We start from the raw sequence: 17,079 nt of genomic DNA, 5'->3' as shown, positions 1-17,079 counted from the left end.
TCTGCTTAGAGAAATACCAATTCAAACATAACCCCCAGAGTATTCTTACAGGAGAAGATGTAAATCACTGTGAAGATGCCAAAGATGCTTAACACATACAAATCTAGGATACGCTACTTTAATGTTCATAGCACTGTTTTGTACGTGGAGTCCTGTTTGTCTCAGCAGAAGCTATGAGACAATTGTAGCTTTGAAGCTATGAGTTAGCCTAAAATGGGCATTAATGTTCTATTTAATTACAGTGGAGATTTAAGCATCTAATAATCTATTTCCTTTAACCCTGTGAACTTTGGAAAGACAGTAATTAATGGTGTAGTAGAGTGACTTTTTTTTTCTAAGAAATATGTTTCTAATACTTTTCTCACTTATTACAGAAATTGAAGCAAACTGAAGAAACAAAAGAAGATTCTCAGACTAGATTATCTAAAATTTCCCTGGAGTCTCTCAATAAATTTAACAGCAATAATGTACTTTTATTAGAAAAGGAGAAGAACTGTCTGAACAAAGCTGAAGGACAAAAGGAAGAAAACGGAAAGAAGGAAGCATCTTCCTTAAACAGCTCCGATAGGCAGGACACAGACAATTTGGAGTCATTGAGCGATTCTTTGTACGACAGCTTCTCCTCCTGTGCCAGCCAAGGCTCTAACGATGTGTGAGGACGCTTTCAGCAGGCTGCAGACGGAGCACTTACGGAGCTGCAAGTGGGCAGCGAGAGCAGAGAAGGGACGGAACTCACCCTGTGTCGCTGTGCCCACGGCAAGGTGTTCGCCACTTTGGTCTTCATGACACAGCAATAAGAAAGGCAGCACTGCATTCGTCTCAGTGCAGGAGACTCAACACTCCACACAACAAATGACTAGACAGAGACAAGTCTTAATTTTGCACTTTTATGAAAATTTGTATAGATGTAAATATTTTGGAAAGATATATTTGTAGGGAGAGATGACAGCAATAAATATTACGTTGGTGCTACGCTCCTGTAATGGCAGATTACTGACTTAAACTGATGTTAATATTAACAAGAAAAGTTAGTAGATTTTTTTAAGAAGATTTATACTTATTCTAGTCTTAAAACGATGTAGAAACACTGTGTGACCATAAACCTGAGCCTGCCGGATCATCTGTAAGGAACTTTGTAGACTCCTTTTACAAAATATATTTTTTATTTTTAGTGCAATTCTGTACAAGTGTTCAGGGGCGGGGTGCATTTCGGTTACAATGTCACAACAGGTGTCTTATTTCAAAAGGTGTTTGACTTCTGATGTGGCGAGCACTGAGTAACGGGGCTGGTGCTGCTGGTGTGGACTGCTCGGCTCAGGTGCCGACTGGGAAGGATGGGGCCAGAGCACTGCGCTGCTCTCCATGAACACCTCCTCCCATCATCGTTTCCCATCCGTTTCTGAATGTAGCATCTTGTTCTGATTAAATCGTCAACTCTAAAATAATTTTTAAAAATCCAGACACCGTTGCTGTTGGTGACACGAGGAGCGGTGGGCACGAGCCAGCACCACTCAGACATGCCCGGGCACGGGGCTGGGCCTGGATGGTTTTGTTTTTCTACAAAGACTGTTTATATGTGAGGGAAAGTCTATTTCAAAGGTTCTGTGTATTTTTTCTAGATGTGAAGTATTTATAACTGCTTTTTGTACAGCGACCTGTAAACTAGATATATTTGGGATATTTCTGGCCCCGCGGTTTCCCTACCACCTGTTAATCTTTGAAACGATATTGTATCATCGGTGTTAATACTTCGTGCAATTTGTTCTAAGTCATTCCCGCTGTAAACTTGCGTCGCCTTTTTCGACTTTTCAGAAATTTTCATCGGGGCATCTTTCTTAAATAAACCTCCTCTTGCGTACGTGGGGCTGTGGGAGCCCGTCCCGCCAACGGCCGCCGCTCGCGCCCCTCGCGCCGCCAACGGCCGCCGCCGCGCTCGCGCCCAGCGGCTCCCAACGGCTCCCAGCAGCGCTCTGCCGCTCCCCGCCGCTCGCGCCGCCTCAGCCGCCCCGCCCCGCCGCCCCTCAGCCCGCCCCGCTACCGGAGAGGCGAAGCGGCCGCTCCGAGTTGCCAGCGGCGGGTGCCGACGCCCCTTCCTTTCTCCCCCCGCTCGCCCAGGTGCGTGCCTGCGGAGGAGGCGGCAGGCTGCACGCCGCACGGGCGCGCACGCGGCACCCGCTCCCTCCGGCTTCGGTTCCTTTTCGGGGAGAGGGCGACGCCTGCCAGAGGGCGCTGGGAAGCGCGCTGCCGCGCGTCGGGCTGTGCCTGCTCCCCCCCTCCCACACCTTCGCGGGGCCGCCTCTCCCTCCCCGAACTTTCCCGTTTCCCGTGAGCGGGGCGGGGATCTCCGCCGGCCGCCCCGCTCCGCCGGCGTCACATGGTGCTGAGGGAGGAGGGGGGTGCCGCCCCCCGGCCCTCGAGTTTATTCCAGTCTCGGCGCTCAACTCCGGCGGGGCGGTACCGGGCGGGCGGACGGACGCTGCTGCCCGCACCCGGCGGCGGGGAAGGGGCTCCGAGCGCGGCGCGTCCCTCCTGCTGATGCCCCCCCGTGCCCCACCGCCAGCCCGGCGGCCGCGGGAGGATGCGGCTCTTCCTCCTCGCCGCTACTTTCTGCGGACTGTGTCTGGCTCCAGGTAAGGGGCTCCGCGCCGACACCCCGAAGGCGAGACCCCCGTGCGGAGCCCGCCGTCCCGCCCCCGTCCCGCCGCGGGGCGAGGCGCGTTCCCCCGCAGCAGGCGGGGTGCGGGTCCGAGGGTTGGCTGGGAGCGGCGGCTCCGCGCGGAGCGCCTCGCTGGGAACGATGTTCCGCAGCTGTAATCGCGCGTGGCAAAACAGTAATTAAATCATTTGTAATTAATTAGTAGCTAAGGAAACCCGCCGGCGTAGCTAAGAGCCGGAACGCACCTCCCGGCCGGGCTGCGCGGATCGTTGCGACGCGCTGCGCTGAAGGCACCGCCGGGGCTGGAGCCGGGCGCGGGGCATCGGCTGCGCTCGGGCTGCGTGCCGCCTGCTGGCCGGGACCGGGGGCCGAGCGCACGAGGCGCTGCTTGGGGCCGGCGGGCGGTGCAAGGTGCGTGTGTCCTGCTCGTGCTGAGCTCTGCGTCCCCGGGGTTAGTGAAACGCAACAGGGGGAAGATAAGCGCGTCCTTCCGCACGTGGGGATTTTTTTTTTTTCTTTATTATTATCGTTCTGAGCGAAACTCTTATCCGTTCCAGGTTTCGGTTTGCAAATACAGTGCTACCAGTGTGAGGAGTTCCAGCTAAACAATGACTGCTCCTCTCCAGAGTTCATTGTGAATTGTACCGTGAACGTGCAAGATATGTGTCAGAAAGAAGTAATGGAGAAAAGTTTTGGTAAGGATTTAATAATTCAGCTCCTGTTTGTGTTGGGGAGCATTTGTTGCTTCTTGCTCCACCCATTCATAGTCTGCAGCTCCAAATGAGTATGATAGTCCCATTTTTCCACATTTCTGAATGACTTTGCGACTCAATAGTTAATTGTTTCCCTTTAAAACTGGTGTAAAAACTGAAGGATGTAAGCCAAATGTTGGTAATGCTGTTAATACACGGCCTTTGGGGTCTCAGATCTAGTTTCCCTGCATTGGGAAATTAATAACAAGTTAGTTTAATCTCATTACAGTTAATTACATGGTTGTTTTTTTTTTCCCCCGAGAGATGGAAGAGAGCATTAAATTAGAAATTCCCTCCTTTCTTTTATTTACTTTAGTAATTCATATACTCTGAAGGTTTGTCCTGAGTTCTAGTCCTCTTTGCTTTCATCCAGAAAATAAGAGTATTTTGGGAACACTTTTTTGGAGTTTGGGGTGGAGTGGGAGGGCGCACATGGATATATTTGCTATACTCATTTTCTAAGTCTAAGGTGGTTTTTCTCCTTACTGTAATTAATACTGAGATAGCATATTTGGAGATAAATTTGTTCACAGGGAAACGAGCTGCAGTTCTGCTTTGTAACCCTATTGTCTTCTGAGATGTGCCATAATTTGCTTCTTTTTTCAATCCTTCCTCGTGGAAGAAATCTGAGAACCCTCTTGGTTTTCAGAACACCGTGCTGCTGGTTAGCCCTCCACAGGAGTAGAAGACTGCAGCTTGATTAGGGACTTGTGGGGGGATGAGGAAATATCTGCACGAGTTGGAGTTCCTGTAGCATCCCACTCTTGCTGCAAACTGTGCCTCAGTTTAGACGTGAGCATTACACCAAATGGCAGTTTGGGACTTGAGAACCGTGATTTAAGGGGAACCTGCTCTCCAGCAGAAGAGCCCACAGCAGAGGGTGCAGCTGTAGAACATGGAGGTTACTGATGTAAAGGACTGTTGTGCTGTTAAAATAAATGAGGCTGGGTCTGTCTTTCTTCAGGGGCAGGGGAGCCACTGTCTTCCTAGCTAATGAGTGTAGTCTCTGTCTTGAACTGTAATGTGTGCTCTTTTGCATTTGGAAACCATTCATTAGTGCTTTTAAGATGCTTATCCATTATCTGTTGCTGCTTGTGCTGGTAGTTACAGATCACTGCATTAAGAATAATACAAAAATAATGACGATTGTTGTTAACTGCCAGCAGTAGCTGCACTGCTTGCACTTTGTTTCATCCTGGGTAACGCCATCCACAGTTGTGTTTCTGTGCAGTATACAGCTCTCCAGCGGAGAGAAAAAGATACATGTTTAAAGAGAGATTAGTCTGCTTAAGCCGCATGTTATTGCAGTATTTTATTTCAAGTTGACTTGTAAAAGATGAGATAGTCTATGGCTTGCAAGGTACTTTGAAAGTCTGAGTATTTCTAAATGAGTACGTGAAAGCTTTGCTACCTGCACACCAAAGATTCGATGGTAATTTTAATAGGTTTGGATTGATGCTGTGGCGGTTTGATGTGTAATCAATGTGGTACATAGGCACATGTGAAAATACCTCTCCTTTAAGTTCATTCTTAACATTTGTGTGTGTGTTTTTATATTTTTAAATATCGTCCTCGGGTCCTGTGTTTCAATTCAGACATACATACATCTCAGAATGTATCAGCCTGCCGGAAACGTGTCTGTAATCTCTCCCTGGCAGTGCTGGAAGAGCTTTCAGTCAAGTACACTGCTCACATGTTCAAGTGCAGCTCTTCTCAATAGGCATGTTTGCTCACACCTGTGGGCGTACCCTGGGGCACTCAGCCATGTGTCTTCGCTCAGACAGGCAGGGAAGGCTGCAGCCTGGCCACTGTGACCGTGACACACTGAAAATGCCGCTTGGATTTGATTGGATATGATTCAGCCATGCAGGGATGCATAGCTTGTCCTTATTCCTATAAAGAAATTGATTTGCAACTTGTTTCTTCTCTGTGCAGTTTTAATACTGTCTCTGAGCTGATACTTGGATTTTCCCTTTAGGAAAGAGCTAGCATGCTGTGCGTAGCAGGTACCCCTGTTTGGTTTTATTTAATTTACTTCCATAAGTACAGTTCTTACTTTAAGAGACTGTACGTTTCAGCTAGTGAATAAATTACAATTTTTAACCTAAGTATTTCAAACTGAGGAAAACTTACACTGCTGGCATGGTTTCTCTGTTATTCTGTCAGTTTTAGAGAGAATTGGCTGTAAAACGGAGATGATTCAGTTCATCATCCTTTATTGTTTTTTCCTAATTGATATTTAAATGGGAGTAGTATAAATGCCTTATTCTCACGAGTTTTATTTAATAATTCATTCTACTTCTACCAGTGCATCTCATAACTTCAGCTTTCAGTGATAAGCAACAGTCAAAAAAGCCAAAGTGTTTCAAATGTGGATTTTAATTTATAATAGACTTGTGTCCGAATTTTTAACTCGGAGTATGAAATATGTGAATTTGCATTTATTTGACAATGCAATCTCATAATTAAAGTTTTTCCTCTTGACTAGATACAGTCAAAGGAGTATAATTTAATTTTTATAGACTAACCCATTTTTGTCCTTAATAAAATGCAGCTGTGACAGTAAGCAAAATGTTAAAAGTTAAGTGCAGTATACTAAGATGTAGTTCAGGGTCTGAATCAGTAACCTAATGACCTATCACCTGTCCTTGCAACATGTGTGGGTCCATTTGGCAGTGAAGGGCTTAGGTGGTGGTGTGCCTGCGGCCTGGTCCCCAGCTTGCAGCCACTGACTTCTTTCTTAAGTGTTTGCTTACACAGTGATGGTTCTTCCATTCAGTTTCATTTCTGTTTTAAACTTCTTGCCAGTAAACTCTGATCCTATGCAAGCTCTTTTTGATTACATTGTAAATAGTTCCTTATGCTTGGTAGTAGTGATATGAACCACTCCTCCTCAGTCCCTATAGAGTTAGTGCCTGCAATGTTACTATGTTCTCTCAGAACGTTTTCACAGTTACTGAAGAAGCCTTCTCACAGAGTGACCTTCAGCTTCAGGTGAGAGACGTGCAGCGGCAGCGTAGACAAGTTTCTAACCCAGAGCTTAAAAAGCATCTGTTGTTGTGACAGCCCCCGATGGAAGCAGCTAGCAATGCAGGTATTAGTCACCAGTGTTTTGAATTAGCTGGGCGGCTGTGGCATCCCAGCTGTTTTATTATTGGGTAGGAACTTGCTTCATTGCACAAGTGAAAATGATTTGAGAATCGAGCAGTAATTAAGCATGCATCTAAGTGATAACATGAACTACTGTAATTCTGTCTTTCCAGCAAAGATTGCTATGGCAATTTATATTTCTGTTGCACTTTGGGGATCTGTCAGTACACAGAATTGGAGACTTTGTCAAGAAAATGACAAAATATTTTTCTCACTTTAAGCAAAGTTGTATTTAAAATTTTTGCTGGGATAAGTTTGATGCAGTTGTGTTATCGCATCACCAGTGGGAGATGCAGGAGGACAGCGTTTTGCCTGGGAAGCAGAACCTTACAAATTAATGTGTTAATATCTTTATATATATATAATTATATATATATTTATTAATTATATATAGAATTACTTGATATATGTTTAAATATATGAATGTTTTCCACGTAAAGAGGGAAGAATGGTGAGCACGGAACATGGCACGTAAGACCACATCAAGTAATTTTTATCCAGCATAAATTAACATAAGGGCTACATCTGTAGTGCATTCTTTAGTTGGATATGCAGGCATTTCGAATCAGCACAAATGAAGTGTCTGACCAAGTTCTTTCACGTAACTGTTCTGCTTGCAGATAGCTTGTGGAATTACCCATGGCAGGCTTCCTCATCCTGCTTGCCTCTCTGAGGTTTTAACTCAGACATTTCCATGACGCTGCATTTTGGAATGTAGGTAGGAGCAAAGAAATCCCGTGGTGTGCTGGGATCGGCTGACACGTATGGATGATATGTGTATGAGTCTATAATGCATATGTGCTTTTATACAGATGTCATGGAAAACATACTGATAATGAAGTTTACTGAGGGCAGAAGCTCAGCCTACTGAGCATTAAAGCTGATCTAAAACCTATTTCGGGAAAAATGAAAGTTGCAATATGAATAGCTTAGCAAGGAATTGAGCATGAAGAATGAGACCATCAACCCAGAAAGGCAGCAAATGCAAATCTCGCAGAGCTTACTGTAAGAAAACATGCCCATGTAGATGTTCTGAACAATATACCTTGTGCTTAATGTACTTGTAAGCATACTTTTACAAAATAGGTTTTTACTGTTGTTGTTTTTTTGTGAGGGGGATTTGGTATTTTTTTTCCCAGTAGTAAGATTTGATATTTAAGATACCTCCACGTTTATGAAATAAAAATTGTTTGAGTTCTTTGCAGCTGATTTGGAAAACAAACTCATTATTTCTAGTGATCTGCAATAAGAAACTTCTTACTGGCTTGCAATGGCCTTTCTCATGTATTTAGTATGTATGTAATCCAGCAATGTAATTAAAGCAATTACCGTAATTGTATGCTTAAGAGTAGTGCAAGGGAGTAACAGGAACAAGATGATTATTTCACTGTTGAGTTTTATTTATTTCCAGCTCAGTTTTGGTTACCTGGTCATCTGATTTATCAAGTAGAGGAAACCAGTGTTTTTAAGTTGTGCCCTCACGTGGCCTATGTTAAGCACTTCACCTGTGATTGAGTGATTCATCTTGCTGCATTGCTGCTAAGTGTATGGCTGTTCAGGATTACAGAAGCACATACTCCTCTCTCTTTTCAGTATGGCATCCATTATGACATACTAACTGCATTTTTGTATCAAGAGTAAATTATACTCTGCTATGCATGTATTGACTAAATGATTCAAATAGCAAACAAAGTTTAATGTCTTCAGAATAGCTGTGGCCATTAAAGTTTTACAGGTAATAACCATATCCCCAGTGTCTGGCCAGAATCAGTAAAGAACAACCATTATTTCTTCTTCACGCTATCTCTTTTGGTCAGAACATGTCAAAACAACTTGTGATATTTTTAAAAACAGTCAAGTGTAATATAATAAACCTCTTCTGGAAATCAAAAAAAAAAAAGCTTACCACGTGACATCTGCTGTATCATCATGCCTCATGCTGTTGGTTTCCCAATGAAATGAAGACATAATAACCAATACTGAAAACACGCAGTTCACTTCTGATGCTGGCATGAATAAAAGACATGCAGTGTATGCTGTTAATTTGTACTGTATGCTGAAAACTTAGAGCTGTGGATATACTGCCATTCAGAAATGCTTTCCAGATTCCAGTCTGAGTTGCTTGGGAAAACTTGCAGACGCGCTTGATGAACTAAGGGTGTCAGCTGAGGAGAAATTATGGCCAGTGTCTAATAGATTGCTGTTCTGACTGCCTTTAAACACACAGAGTAAAGTGGAGTTAACAGTTAAAGCAGTTTATGACTGAAAAGTCCTCACAAATATCAAAGTGCAGAAGTAATGAAGGGCTGTACTATTGTAAAGAAGTTGTGGTATCTGGTCCGGTAAATTTCATTTTTCTCAGGACATGGACAATAGCTTTTTATGTTTTTTTTTTATTCTCTCAGGCTTGTATGAAAGGTATACGAATGAATTTTGGGAGGATACAATGCACAGAGCCTGGTACCTCTTAAACCTCCTTTAAGATGTTTCTCTTGCATGTCGCACACAAATGAGCCTTCGTTTCCAAAACCTTTGCTCTGCTCTCCCTGCCATTTGTCTTAGCTTCCAGTGACTTTGTTAAAATGTGAGCAGATATATTTTAATTAGACCCAAACGGTTTTCATCCCTATCGTTCACTCGTAGACTGGACATGTTTGAAGGCTTGATGTAGCCTATTATGCCAGAGTGGCAGATTAGCGATGATGCCTTGAATGCGGGGGGAAAAAAAAGTAAACAAACAAGCAAATCTTGTTCTGAAGATGACCAGATTATAAAACTGTGAGTGTAACGTAACCAAAGATAGAAAAGCTGACTGGATTTCAACAGTACTGGCACACCGTCATAAATGTGAGCCAGTGCAATGAAATTGGTACTCAATTAGCAGGATGCATCAAGGCTATTTGCAAGGAACTAATATCATCTTAACATTTGTAGAAACATAAGGACAGTGGATTCCCAGTTCATTTCATCCAATAAGAATTACTAAAGGAAAATGCTAATACAGGATCCTGAAAGTTAAGTTCACCTCTTTTGCTAAAAGATGAAGTATATTTTGGTGGTGCTATCCAAGGCACTTCCTTTTCTCCTAACAGGGAAGTACTGATGATGGAGGACTGAGCTAGTGATAAAAGATTCTAGGTCCTAATGCTTGACTCTAAGTCACCGTTAGTGAGCAGAGACATTAATTAGGACAGCAGAAAACAAAGGAATTAGATAAGCAGATAAACCAAGAGACAAAGCTCAGCTTTTGTTGCCTCCTGTTGCTTAAAAAAAAAAAAAAGATGATACCAGCATTAGCAGCTCTTCCTAACTTTCTGTCTGTGCATTTCTAAACAGCTTAATGCTTTGCTTCTGCTTTATAATGCTGCAAGCAGTATCAAAGACTACTTTGTGCTGTGATTCACATTAATAACGATGCAGTTCTGATTCACATTTCCAATCCCAGAATTGGAAATGACTTACAGGGAGGTATCATAATAATGCAAATCCTTGTCCTCTGTCAATCAACAATTGTCCAGTTTTCTTCTAACATGACTTAATTCTGCAAGATGGCATAGCACTTGAGGGTCAGGAAGAAAATGAAGAGGACAGTCTTTCACTGTCAAAAGCCTCCTATTAGTTTCCATGAAACAGTTCAAAACTCCTCAATATAGGAGCATTTGTGAGCATACTGAGTAAGCTTTCATAGAATATTATAATGGAAATAGACTAATATGTCCAGGTAGGTATGGTTTTCTTTCAGACTTTCAGAATTACATACTCCCTAAGAGTCTAACTGCATGGATATGCTTTTATCTTGCCTACTGAATGCATCAAAGGGAGGAGGTTGGAAGAAATAGCTGCGGTCCTAAAACAAAGGATTAAACATCAGGAACTGTGTCACCTAGCTTTGTAAAAGAGTTCAGGTCACTTAATTTCAGTGCCCAAGTTTCTTAATCTAGAGAACACTGTTTGTGGTTGCTCGCAGTATTTAATTAGTTGTTTATAAGGCAATTAGTAAATTTTGTGAGAATTCCTAGCAAGGTGCAAATTATTTAAACCACTCGTGAATTCCAGAGAGAAAGCTGGGAATATAGGATAGGAGCAGTTAATGTAAGGTGAAACATAGAGGACATGGTTGGATATGGTCATAGTGCACACTGGCTTAAACTCATCTTCTTCCTGACACTGCATTTACAATCATAACTGAAATGAATTCAGCTTTCCTAAGACAGATCTTGTTTTAAACCAATATAAATATGATCCAGCTCAAACTACAACTGTTTGTGGAAGTTTGTTGGACAATGTCACAATGATTTCTTCTCAACATCAAGTCACTTTCGAAGATATTTAGGACCTTACTAGATAAAATACTTATAATCGCTTATTTCTAGAAGACAATGACCTGTTGCATCTGTCTCTATATGAAGTATGCAGAAAGGTACCAGCAAAGGAGTAGACAATTATAACTGCAAAACTGCTGAGGACATAAAAGATGGACATAAAACCAAATATGAAAACTAAGAACTAGAACTTAGAAACCTATTTGTTTGTATTTTAAAACCAATTTTCAAGTTTACTGACTTCGCAAAGTCCAGAAATAGTCCCACTGTATGTTTTATGTACCTCAGAGAGGGATATTAAATGTTTACATGTTGCCATAGACTAAGCTCTTGTTTTAGCTTTCAGCATACATCACAGAGCTTTCTAATTCCTATTGGATGCTGAACTTCCCTCAGCTGGAGGGTAAGCAAATGATAGTTCAGGATGAGAAAGGAAGGATGCCATATAATCAAAACTGCAGAGCAAATGTGGATAGGCAGACAAGACATCAAGTTTAAGCAAAACAGAAAGAAAAACTTGAAGGTTTATCAGGACCTGAAAATGGGGGGTTGTGAAGTAAGATAACTGAAAATATTTGGGATACTGTAACAAAGGGGAGTATGAGTTCATACACATGGTCCTCCTGCTTGTCTTTATGAGAATATGGAAAAATAACACCCAAAGCAAGCAACGTACAAATCATAAAAGCATGCTTAATGCTATGACGACTGTTAAGGGTTTCACGTGGGCTGTGTGTGCTGCAGTATGATTTGCCTTCTGTTGGCCGTTTTTCTGCCTTTTTTTCTTTTTGGAGGAAACAGGCAAAGATAAGCAGCAAACCTGAAAGACTTGAGGATATACTGCCAAAGTCTGTAATGGCACACCTCAAAAACTGTTGATCCACCTGCAAACTTCTGAAGTTATTTAAAACATAGACCCTCCCCACATGCTTGAGGCTGTCTCTCTGCGTAAATCCACAACTCCTGCTCCAAGGCTGACAAGGGGATTTTGTGACTGCTCAAGGATGCCTTCTTCCTGGAGCATCATAGGACCTAAGTTTCTTCTTATGATCCAGAACAGAAGTTCTGTCTGATGCAGCAGGCATGCTGAGAGTACACACAGAAAATGTGTGGAAGGAATTGCAGAAGATGAATATGGCTTTATGCCTACAAAGCTGGATATGTGTAAATGCTGTAGCAAATGTTTTGGGGCTTTTTTATGTGTTTGTTGTTGTTTTTGTTTTACTTATGTGTTTTTTTTTTTCCTGGTGGGAGTTGCTAGTCTCAGCCATTACACAAAACATTTGGCTCGGAAATGTTAGCGCTGGGCTGAACAACATCACCTATTTTGATGCGAGTTAAACTTGCAGCTAAGAGTTTTGTGGCCATACACAGTTCTGGGGTAATGAAAGTGCTGCAGCTTCCTGCTGAAATGTTTTCAGGCAATAGCCGAAGAGTAGTCGGGTCACTAAGTGGGAAGGGGACTGTCTTTTTTTGAAATGAAGTCATGAATCTTTGAGTTGTATCCTTGCTGCCTATTCTGGCTTCAAAGATTGTATGTGTTTGACTGAAGGGCAGTCTTGAGAGTGCGGGTGCAAAACAAAGCTGTGGTTGGCTCTTTGCCTGCAGAGTCCCACTTGCTCCTTTTTCTCTCTACCTGCTATAAGAGAAGAGTTTGAGGTACATAATAAGTCTAAGTTTAAGCACTAAGAAAAAATGTTTGGTATGGATACCGTTCTACAAACGGTATAAGAACTAGGTGTGATGACACCTCTTCTGGTTGTTCTGGCGACATGTTTAGCTGTTACTCAGTGTTCAGAGAGCATGTACTGGGATTTGCAGAGCAGGTAGGCAGAAGAACTTTGACTTCTTAGATTTGAGTAAACTGTAGTCTGAATGGTCTGTCGCCATCACCTGCATATAGCTAAAACCAAGCAACAGGGTGTGGATGCACGTTGCTGAGCTGGGGGTTTGACTGTTACGTCACAGTTCTTGGGCATCTGTGTAGTGTGGCTGTAGACAGGAAAATCAGTACTAGAAAGAGGAGCTCTGAAAAGGCCTTCAGACTTCTATTTTCATCACTTACGTGTATGAAATAGGGCAGAAATCTTGCAGGAAGATGGTTTAGACCTTGATGCTCTCTAAATGTATGGTCACATGGGATGGAGAGGAGGGTAAGGATGGCCAAGTTGCTTAATTTAGGAGTACATTGTTAGTGCTTGGTTTAACCTGTGTTGGATTTTTTTGTTCATTTTAATGCACTTACAGTAGGTGCATGTGTAAGAAGAGAAGGGAGTGGAATATGACTGCACTGTTGCACAAATACTCTAATGTAGTCTAATTCCTTAGCTTCTTAAAAGCACTCATATTCAAAATACATCTTGAGCCAACTACATAAACCTTGAGGCTGAAATGAGGGAAAATTAATCTGTCAGTAATAGGTATTTCATAGTAAAACATCATTATAGTAACTATATACAAATGCATAACCCACACCATTGTCAGGGCCTTGCTGAATTGGTGAAAAAGCCGGAGCTGGTCAGTACTCAGCCATCAAGACACTGCACACTGGATGTGCAGCAGAGCACCAGTGCGGTAGCTGACAGTAGGCAGCCTGGAATGATGCTGTCCCAGTAAAAGCACAGTGTAAAATGTGAAGTCTCCTTGCCTAGTCAGCAATTCGGAACACTCTGAGGTAGAAGAAAAGCTCTTTAAAAAGCTTGACAACTATATTCCTAGGTGATGCGTTAATGAAGATATCAAGCTGATTGCTCAAGCAAGAATATCCAGTAATTAGTGGTTCTGTCTGTAGTATGAGACTCGTGAAGCAGGTAACCGCTTTGAAGCACTGTCTGCCATTCAGGCTGCTGGTGGCAAATGGTTCTGGAAGATCTCAGAAATAGTTTCAGAACTGGATCAGCACTACTATAAAACTCTGCAAGAGAGGAGTATCGGTAAGGAAATCCTTGAGATATAAAAGCAGTTAATCTTCTAGAGATAATGCAGAAAGGATGCTGATGTCCTGCTGAGCTCAGGGGGTGAACTGCAATAGCTGGGGTATATTAACCTGCTGCTGGAGACTGGTGTTTCTGGCACAGAATCATGGAAGTCAGTTCTGCCAACTGATTTTCTACCTCAACTGAACAGGAATCATAATATGGTGGGAAGAAGTTTTAAAGAGTATTTTTCTGCTTTTGTTTATTTCATACTATTTAGACTCCCCTTCCTTTCACACTAACAGTAAAATATATGTGTGTGTGAGAGAAATTGTGGCTGAAGTGTTTTTAAAATGTCATTCTTATAACAGTAATATTCTCTTTTTCTCCACTTATCTTCTATGCCTGTTTTCATTATATCTTGCCTTAAAGGTACTGCAGAACTGCAGGAAAAGCGCAGCCATTTCATTCTGATCAAGTTTAGTTCATGCCCAATGCCTCATAAATTCTAGGAAGCGTAATTACTGTATAATGACAGTTGATTTGTGAGCTCAAAAGGATCCATCAGTACTTAAAGGAAAAAACTTGGATGTGGAGGACATGTTTCAGCCAAGCAGGTATCAAAAAACCGGTGCTTTTTTATGAAATAATCTTGTTATAATTTGGATTATTAGAGCTAGAAACGGGACTAAATCATTTAGCAATTTCCAACTGGAAGAAATATTTTCAGAAAAGACGCAGGAGAAGTGTTACAATACAATTTTATTACTAGTTAGATTATTCTCTCTATTTAGACATGAACACGGTCCATCTGCGCATGAGACCCCGATGCTGAAGTCATAAAATACTGATCTTTGCAGGAATGTTGGGCTTTGACTTCAAAAAGAGCTCAGGATTATTCTGTGGAATCCATCCTGGAGAACAGAGCTGTTGTAAACGCACGGAGTTACACTGCAAGAGTTGGATTTTTGCAGGAGAGGCCTCCTAGAGCTGTCTGGTGAACACAGTGCGTCAGAGTGCATTACCTAACTGTTCACTGAGCGGTTCTCGTTGCCCAGCCTGCTGAATATTGCAAAGTACATGATACCGCAGGGATTTCAATAAATCACTTAGTATTGTGAGAAGGCCCTTCCTGTGGAAAGGAAATGGCAGGAAGAGAGTGATGCATAAAACAATGGGAGTGGGAAACCTGCCAATGTCAAAAGCTTTTTGCGGGCGTGATCTTTGAGGGGGAAAACCAAGACTTGCTGCTCACGTGGAAGATGTGGAATGGCTGAGTTAGGTGCGTGTCTTTAGCTGTAGGGAGGAACAGGAGAGGAGGAGGTGCTGGATTAGAGGTGGAAAAGCAACCACTGCGCTTAATTCCACTGAGTTCCTTTCTCAAGAGAGAAAGGGAGAGCAAGAAGTTTATCACAGCCATGGGAAGGTTCATGTCTGCCTCAGCCATCGGAGGACTTTGTCCAAAGTGGCAGATCTTTGTGGGAAACGTGAGCCTAGCAGCAGCACAGCTCAGGCCCCTTGGCAGTGGTTTGTCAGCAGAGACAGCACTCTCTTCTTTTTGCAAATTCTAACAATAAAGATCGTGCCTCTCGATGGCTGTGCCTTTGCTGTTACGGTTAGAGCAGTCTGCAGGTCCTCTTCCTTCTTGAGGAAAGATTCTCCCTGCTGTGCTGATTGATTGAAGCTCACTGCAGACCAAGAAAGATTTAACGCTGCCTTGAGGGCGTCTCTTCGTAAGTTTAACCTGACAGCCTTAAAACGCGTTTCAGAGTTTGAATTTGGGGTAGGAGGGAGAACACAACACAGGGAAGTCTCTGTAATGTCTGGATGCAGCAATGTTGTGACAATATAAAAGGACTGTTTTAATTAAAATTTTCTGAAGGCAGGAAATCTTTCTTTTTGAGCGTAACCCAAATAAATGGTATTTTGCTGCTATATACAGCACTTAGCAGTGTGTTGGCAGTTGCTATTGCAGAAATATCTACTGAAATGTACTGTAGTGCTTATTTCCACAGTCCCTGAAGTCCCACTGCAGGAGGTGCAAGTTCAGTACCTATGGGTTATATTCTTACGTTGTTCCTTTAGAAAAGTCTAAATCGCTGTGTATTTAAAAACTTGGTGGAACCGCACCACCATGCTTCAGGGAGTGCAGGCACTGCTGTCTGAGGGAATCCTGGTCCCGTGCCCTTTAAGAGGGAAAATAAATCCTTTTGAGAATCCCTTGTTCTAAAGGAATTGTGATTTTTTTATTACCCTTAAAAAGGTCTCTTTTTTGTAAACACAAGACAATACCGGCAGACCTCTTTTCTGTGCATATTGAATTGCATTTATAAATACGACTTTCAACTCAGAAAAGCCATTTCTGTCTAAACAGAAATTTCTGTTGAACTATTAAACCTCAAAGAGTAAGAACCAAGACCACCTGGAAAAGTACTGATAGTCAGTCTCCTTCTACTGTTGGTAACTTGTCTGGGTAACAGCAACAAGGAAAAGAAAAAACCCACCAAAATACAAATTAACAAGAAAACTGTAATTACTCAGACACCTTCATTCAGACGTTCAACAATGAAAGTAATTTTAGAATTTACTGCATTCCAGTTGTAGCTATTCAAAAAGCATGTTCCGAAAGATGAAAAAACCTGTTTATAAAATAGATGTTTTGATATACAGCATGTGAACCACATCTGTAGTGGTTTGTTGGTTCCAACCAGAGTCAAATAAAAGAAAAATCCCAAACGTGGTGGCCATGGTTCTCTTGCAGTGCGGAGCTGTTTGCCATGTCACAGCTGAGGTGCAAGGCTTAATCACCAGCACTGCTTTGGAAACATAAACTGTTTTGCAAGTTTTCAAGTATGAATCATAAAGGAAAGCTAGGTTCATGTCATGCTAAGTAACCTTTGTTCTGTGCCACAGGAATCATGTATCGCAAATCCTGCGCATCTTCAGCAGCGTGTCTGATAGCTTCTGCTGGATACCAGTCATTCTGCTCTCCTGGGAAAGTGAACTCTGTGTGCATCAGCTGCTGCAACACTCCGCTCTGCAACGGACCTCGGCCGAAGAAGAGGGGGAATTCTGGTGCGGTGCCGAGGGCGCACATGACAACCACCGCTCTGCTCCTTAAACTGTCTCTCTTGTTTTTGTATTGCTAAACTTCAAGCAAGTTTCTTGTCCTGACACAATTTGTTCTATCTCCACCTTTCTTCAAAGACACTGCAATTATTTTCTATTTGTTTTTAAGTCTCTGTCAACAGCGCGGGAAGTTCAGCAATTGTGAAGAAAGAGGC

At 42.5% G+C, this 17,079-nt stretch overlaps 2 protein-coding genes across 7 annotated transcripts in view; both read left to right on the top strand.

The window, feature by feature from the left end:
- NCKAP5 (NCK associated protein 5) overlaps nt 1-1,127 on the top strand; it is a 454,740-nt gene extending 453,613 nt beyond the window's left edge. For all 6 annotated transcript variants that reach the window (XM_021397921.1, XM_021397919.1, XM_021397920.1 and 3 more), the window contains one exon: nt 375-1,127. In XM_021397921.1, the coding sequence (XP_021253596.1) occupies nt 375-656 (282 nt within the window). In that variant the 3' untranslated portion in view covers nt 657-1,127. The remainder of the gene's footprint in view (nt 1-374) is intronic.
- LYPD1 (LY6/PLAUR domain containing 1) lies at nt 2,419-16,980 on the top strand. The gene is made up of 3 exons (XM_021397964.1): nt 2,419-2,630; nt 3,214-3,351; nt 16,709-16,980. The coding sequence occupies exons 1-3, from the start codon at nt 2,579-2,581 to the stop codon at nt 16,942-16,944; spliced, it is 426 nt and encodes a 141-aa protein (XP_021253639.1). The 5' UTR covers nt 2,419-2,578; the 3' UTR covers nt 16,945-16,980.

Source organism: Numida meleagris, chromosome 5, assembly GCF_002078875.1.
Source record: "Numida meleagris isolate 19003 breed g44 Domestic line chromosome 5, NumMel1.0, whole genome shotgun sequence".
Classification (NCBI taxonomy): domain Eukaryota; kingdom Metazoa; phylum Chordata; class Aves; order Galliformes; family Numididae; genus Numida; species Numida meleagris.
The sequence above is the reverse complement of the archived record's forward strand: the minus strand, read 5'-3'. Positions and strand labels throughout refer to the sequence as shown.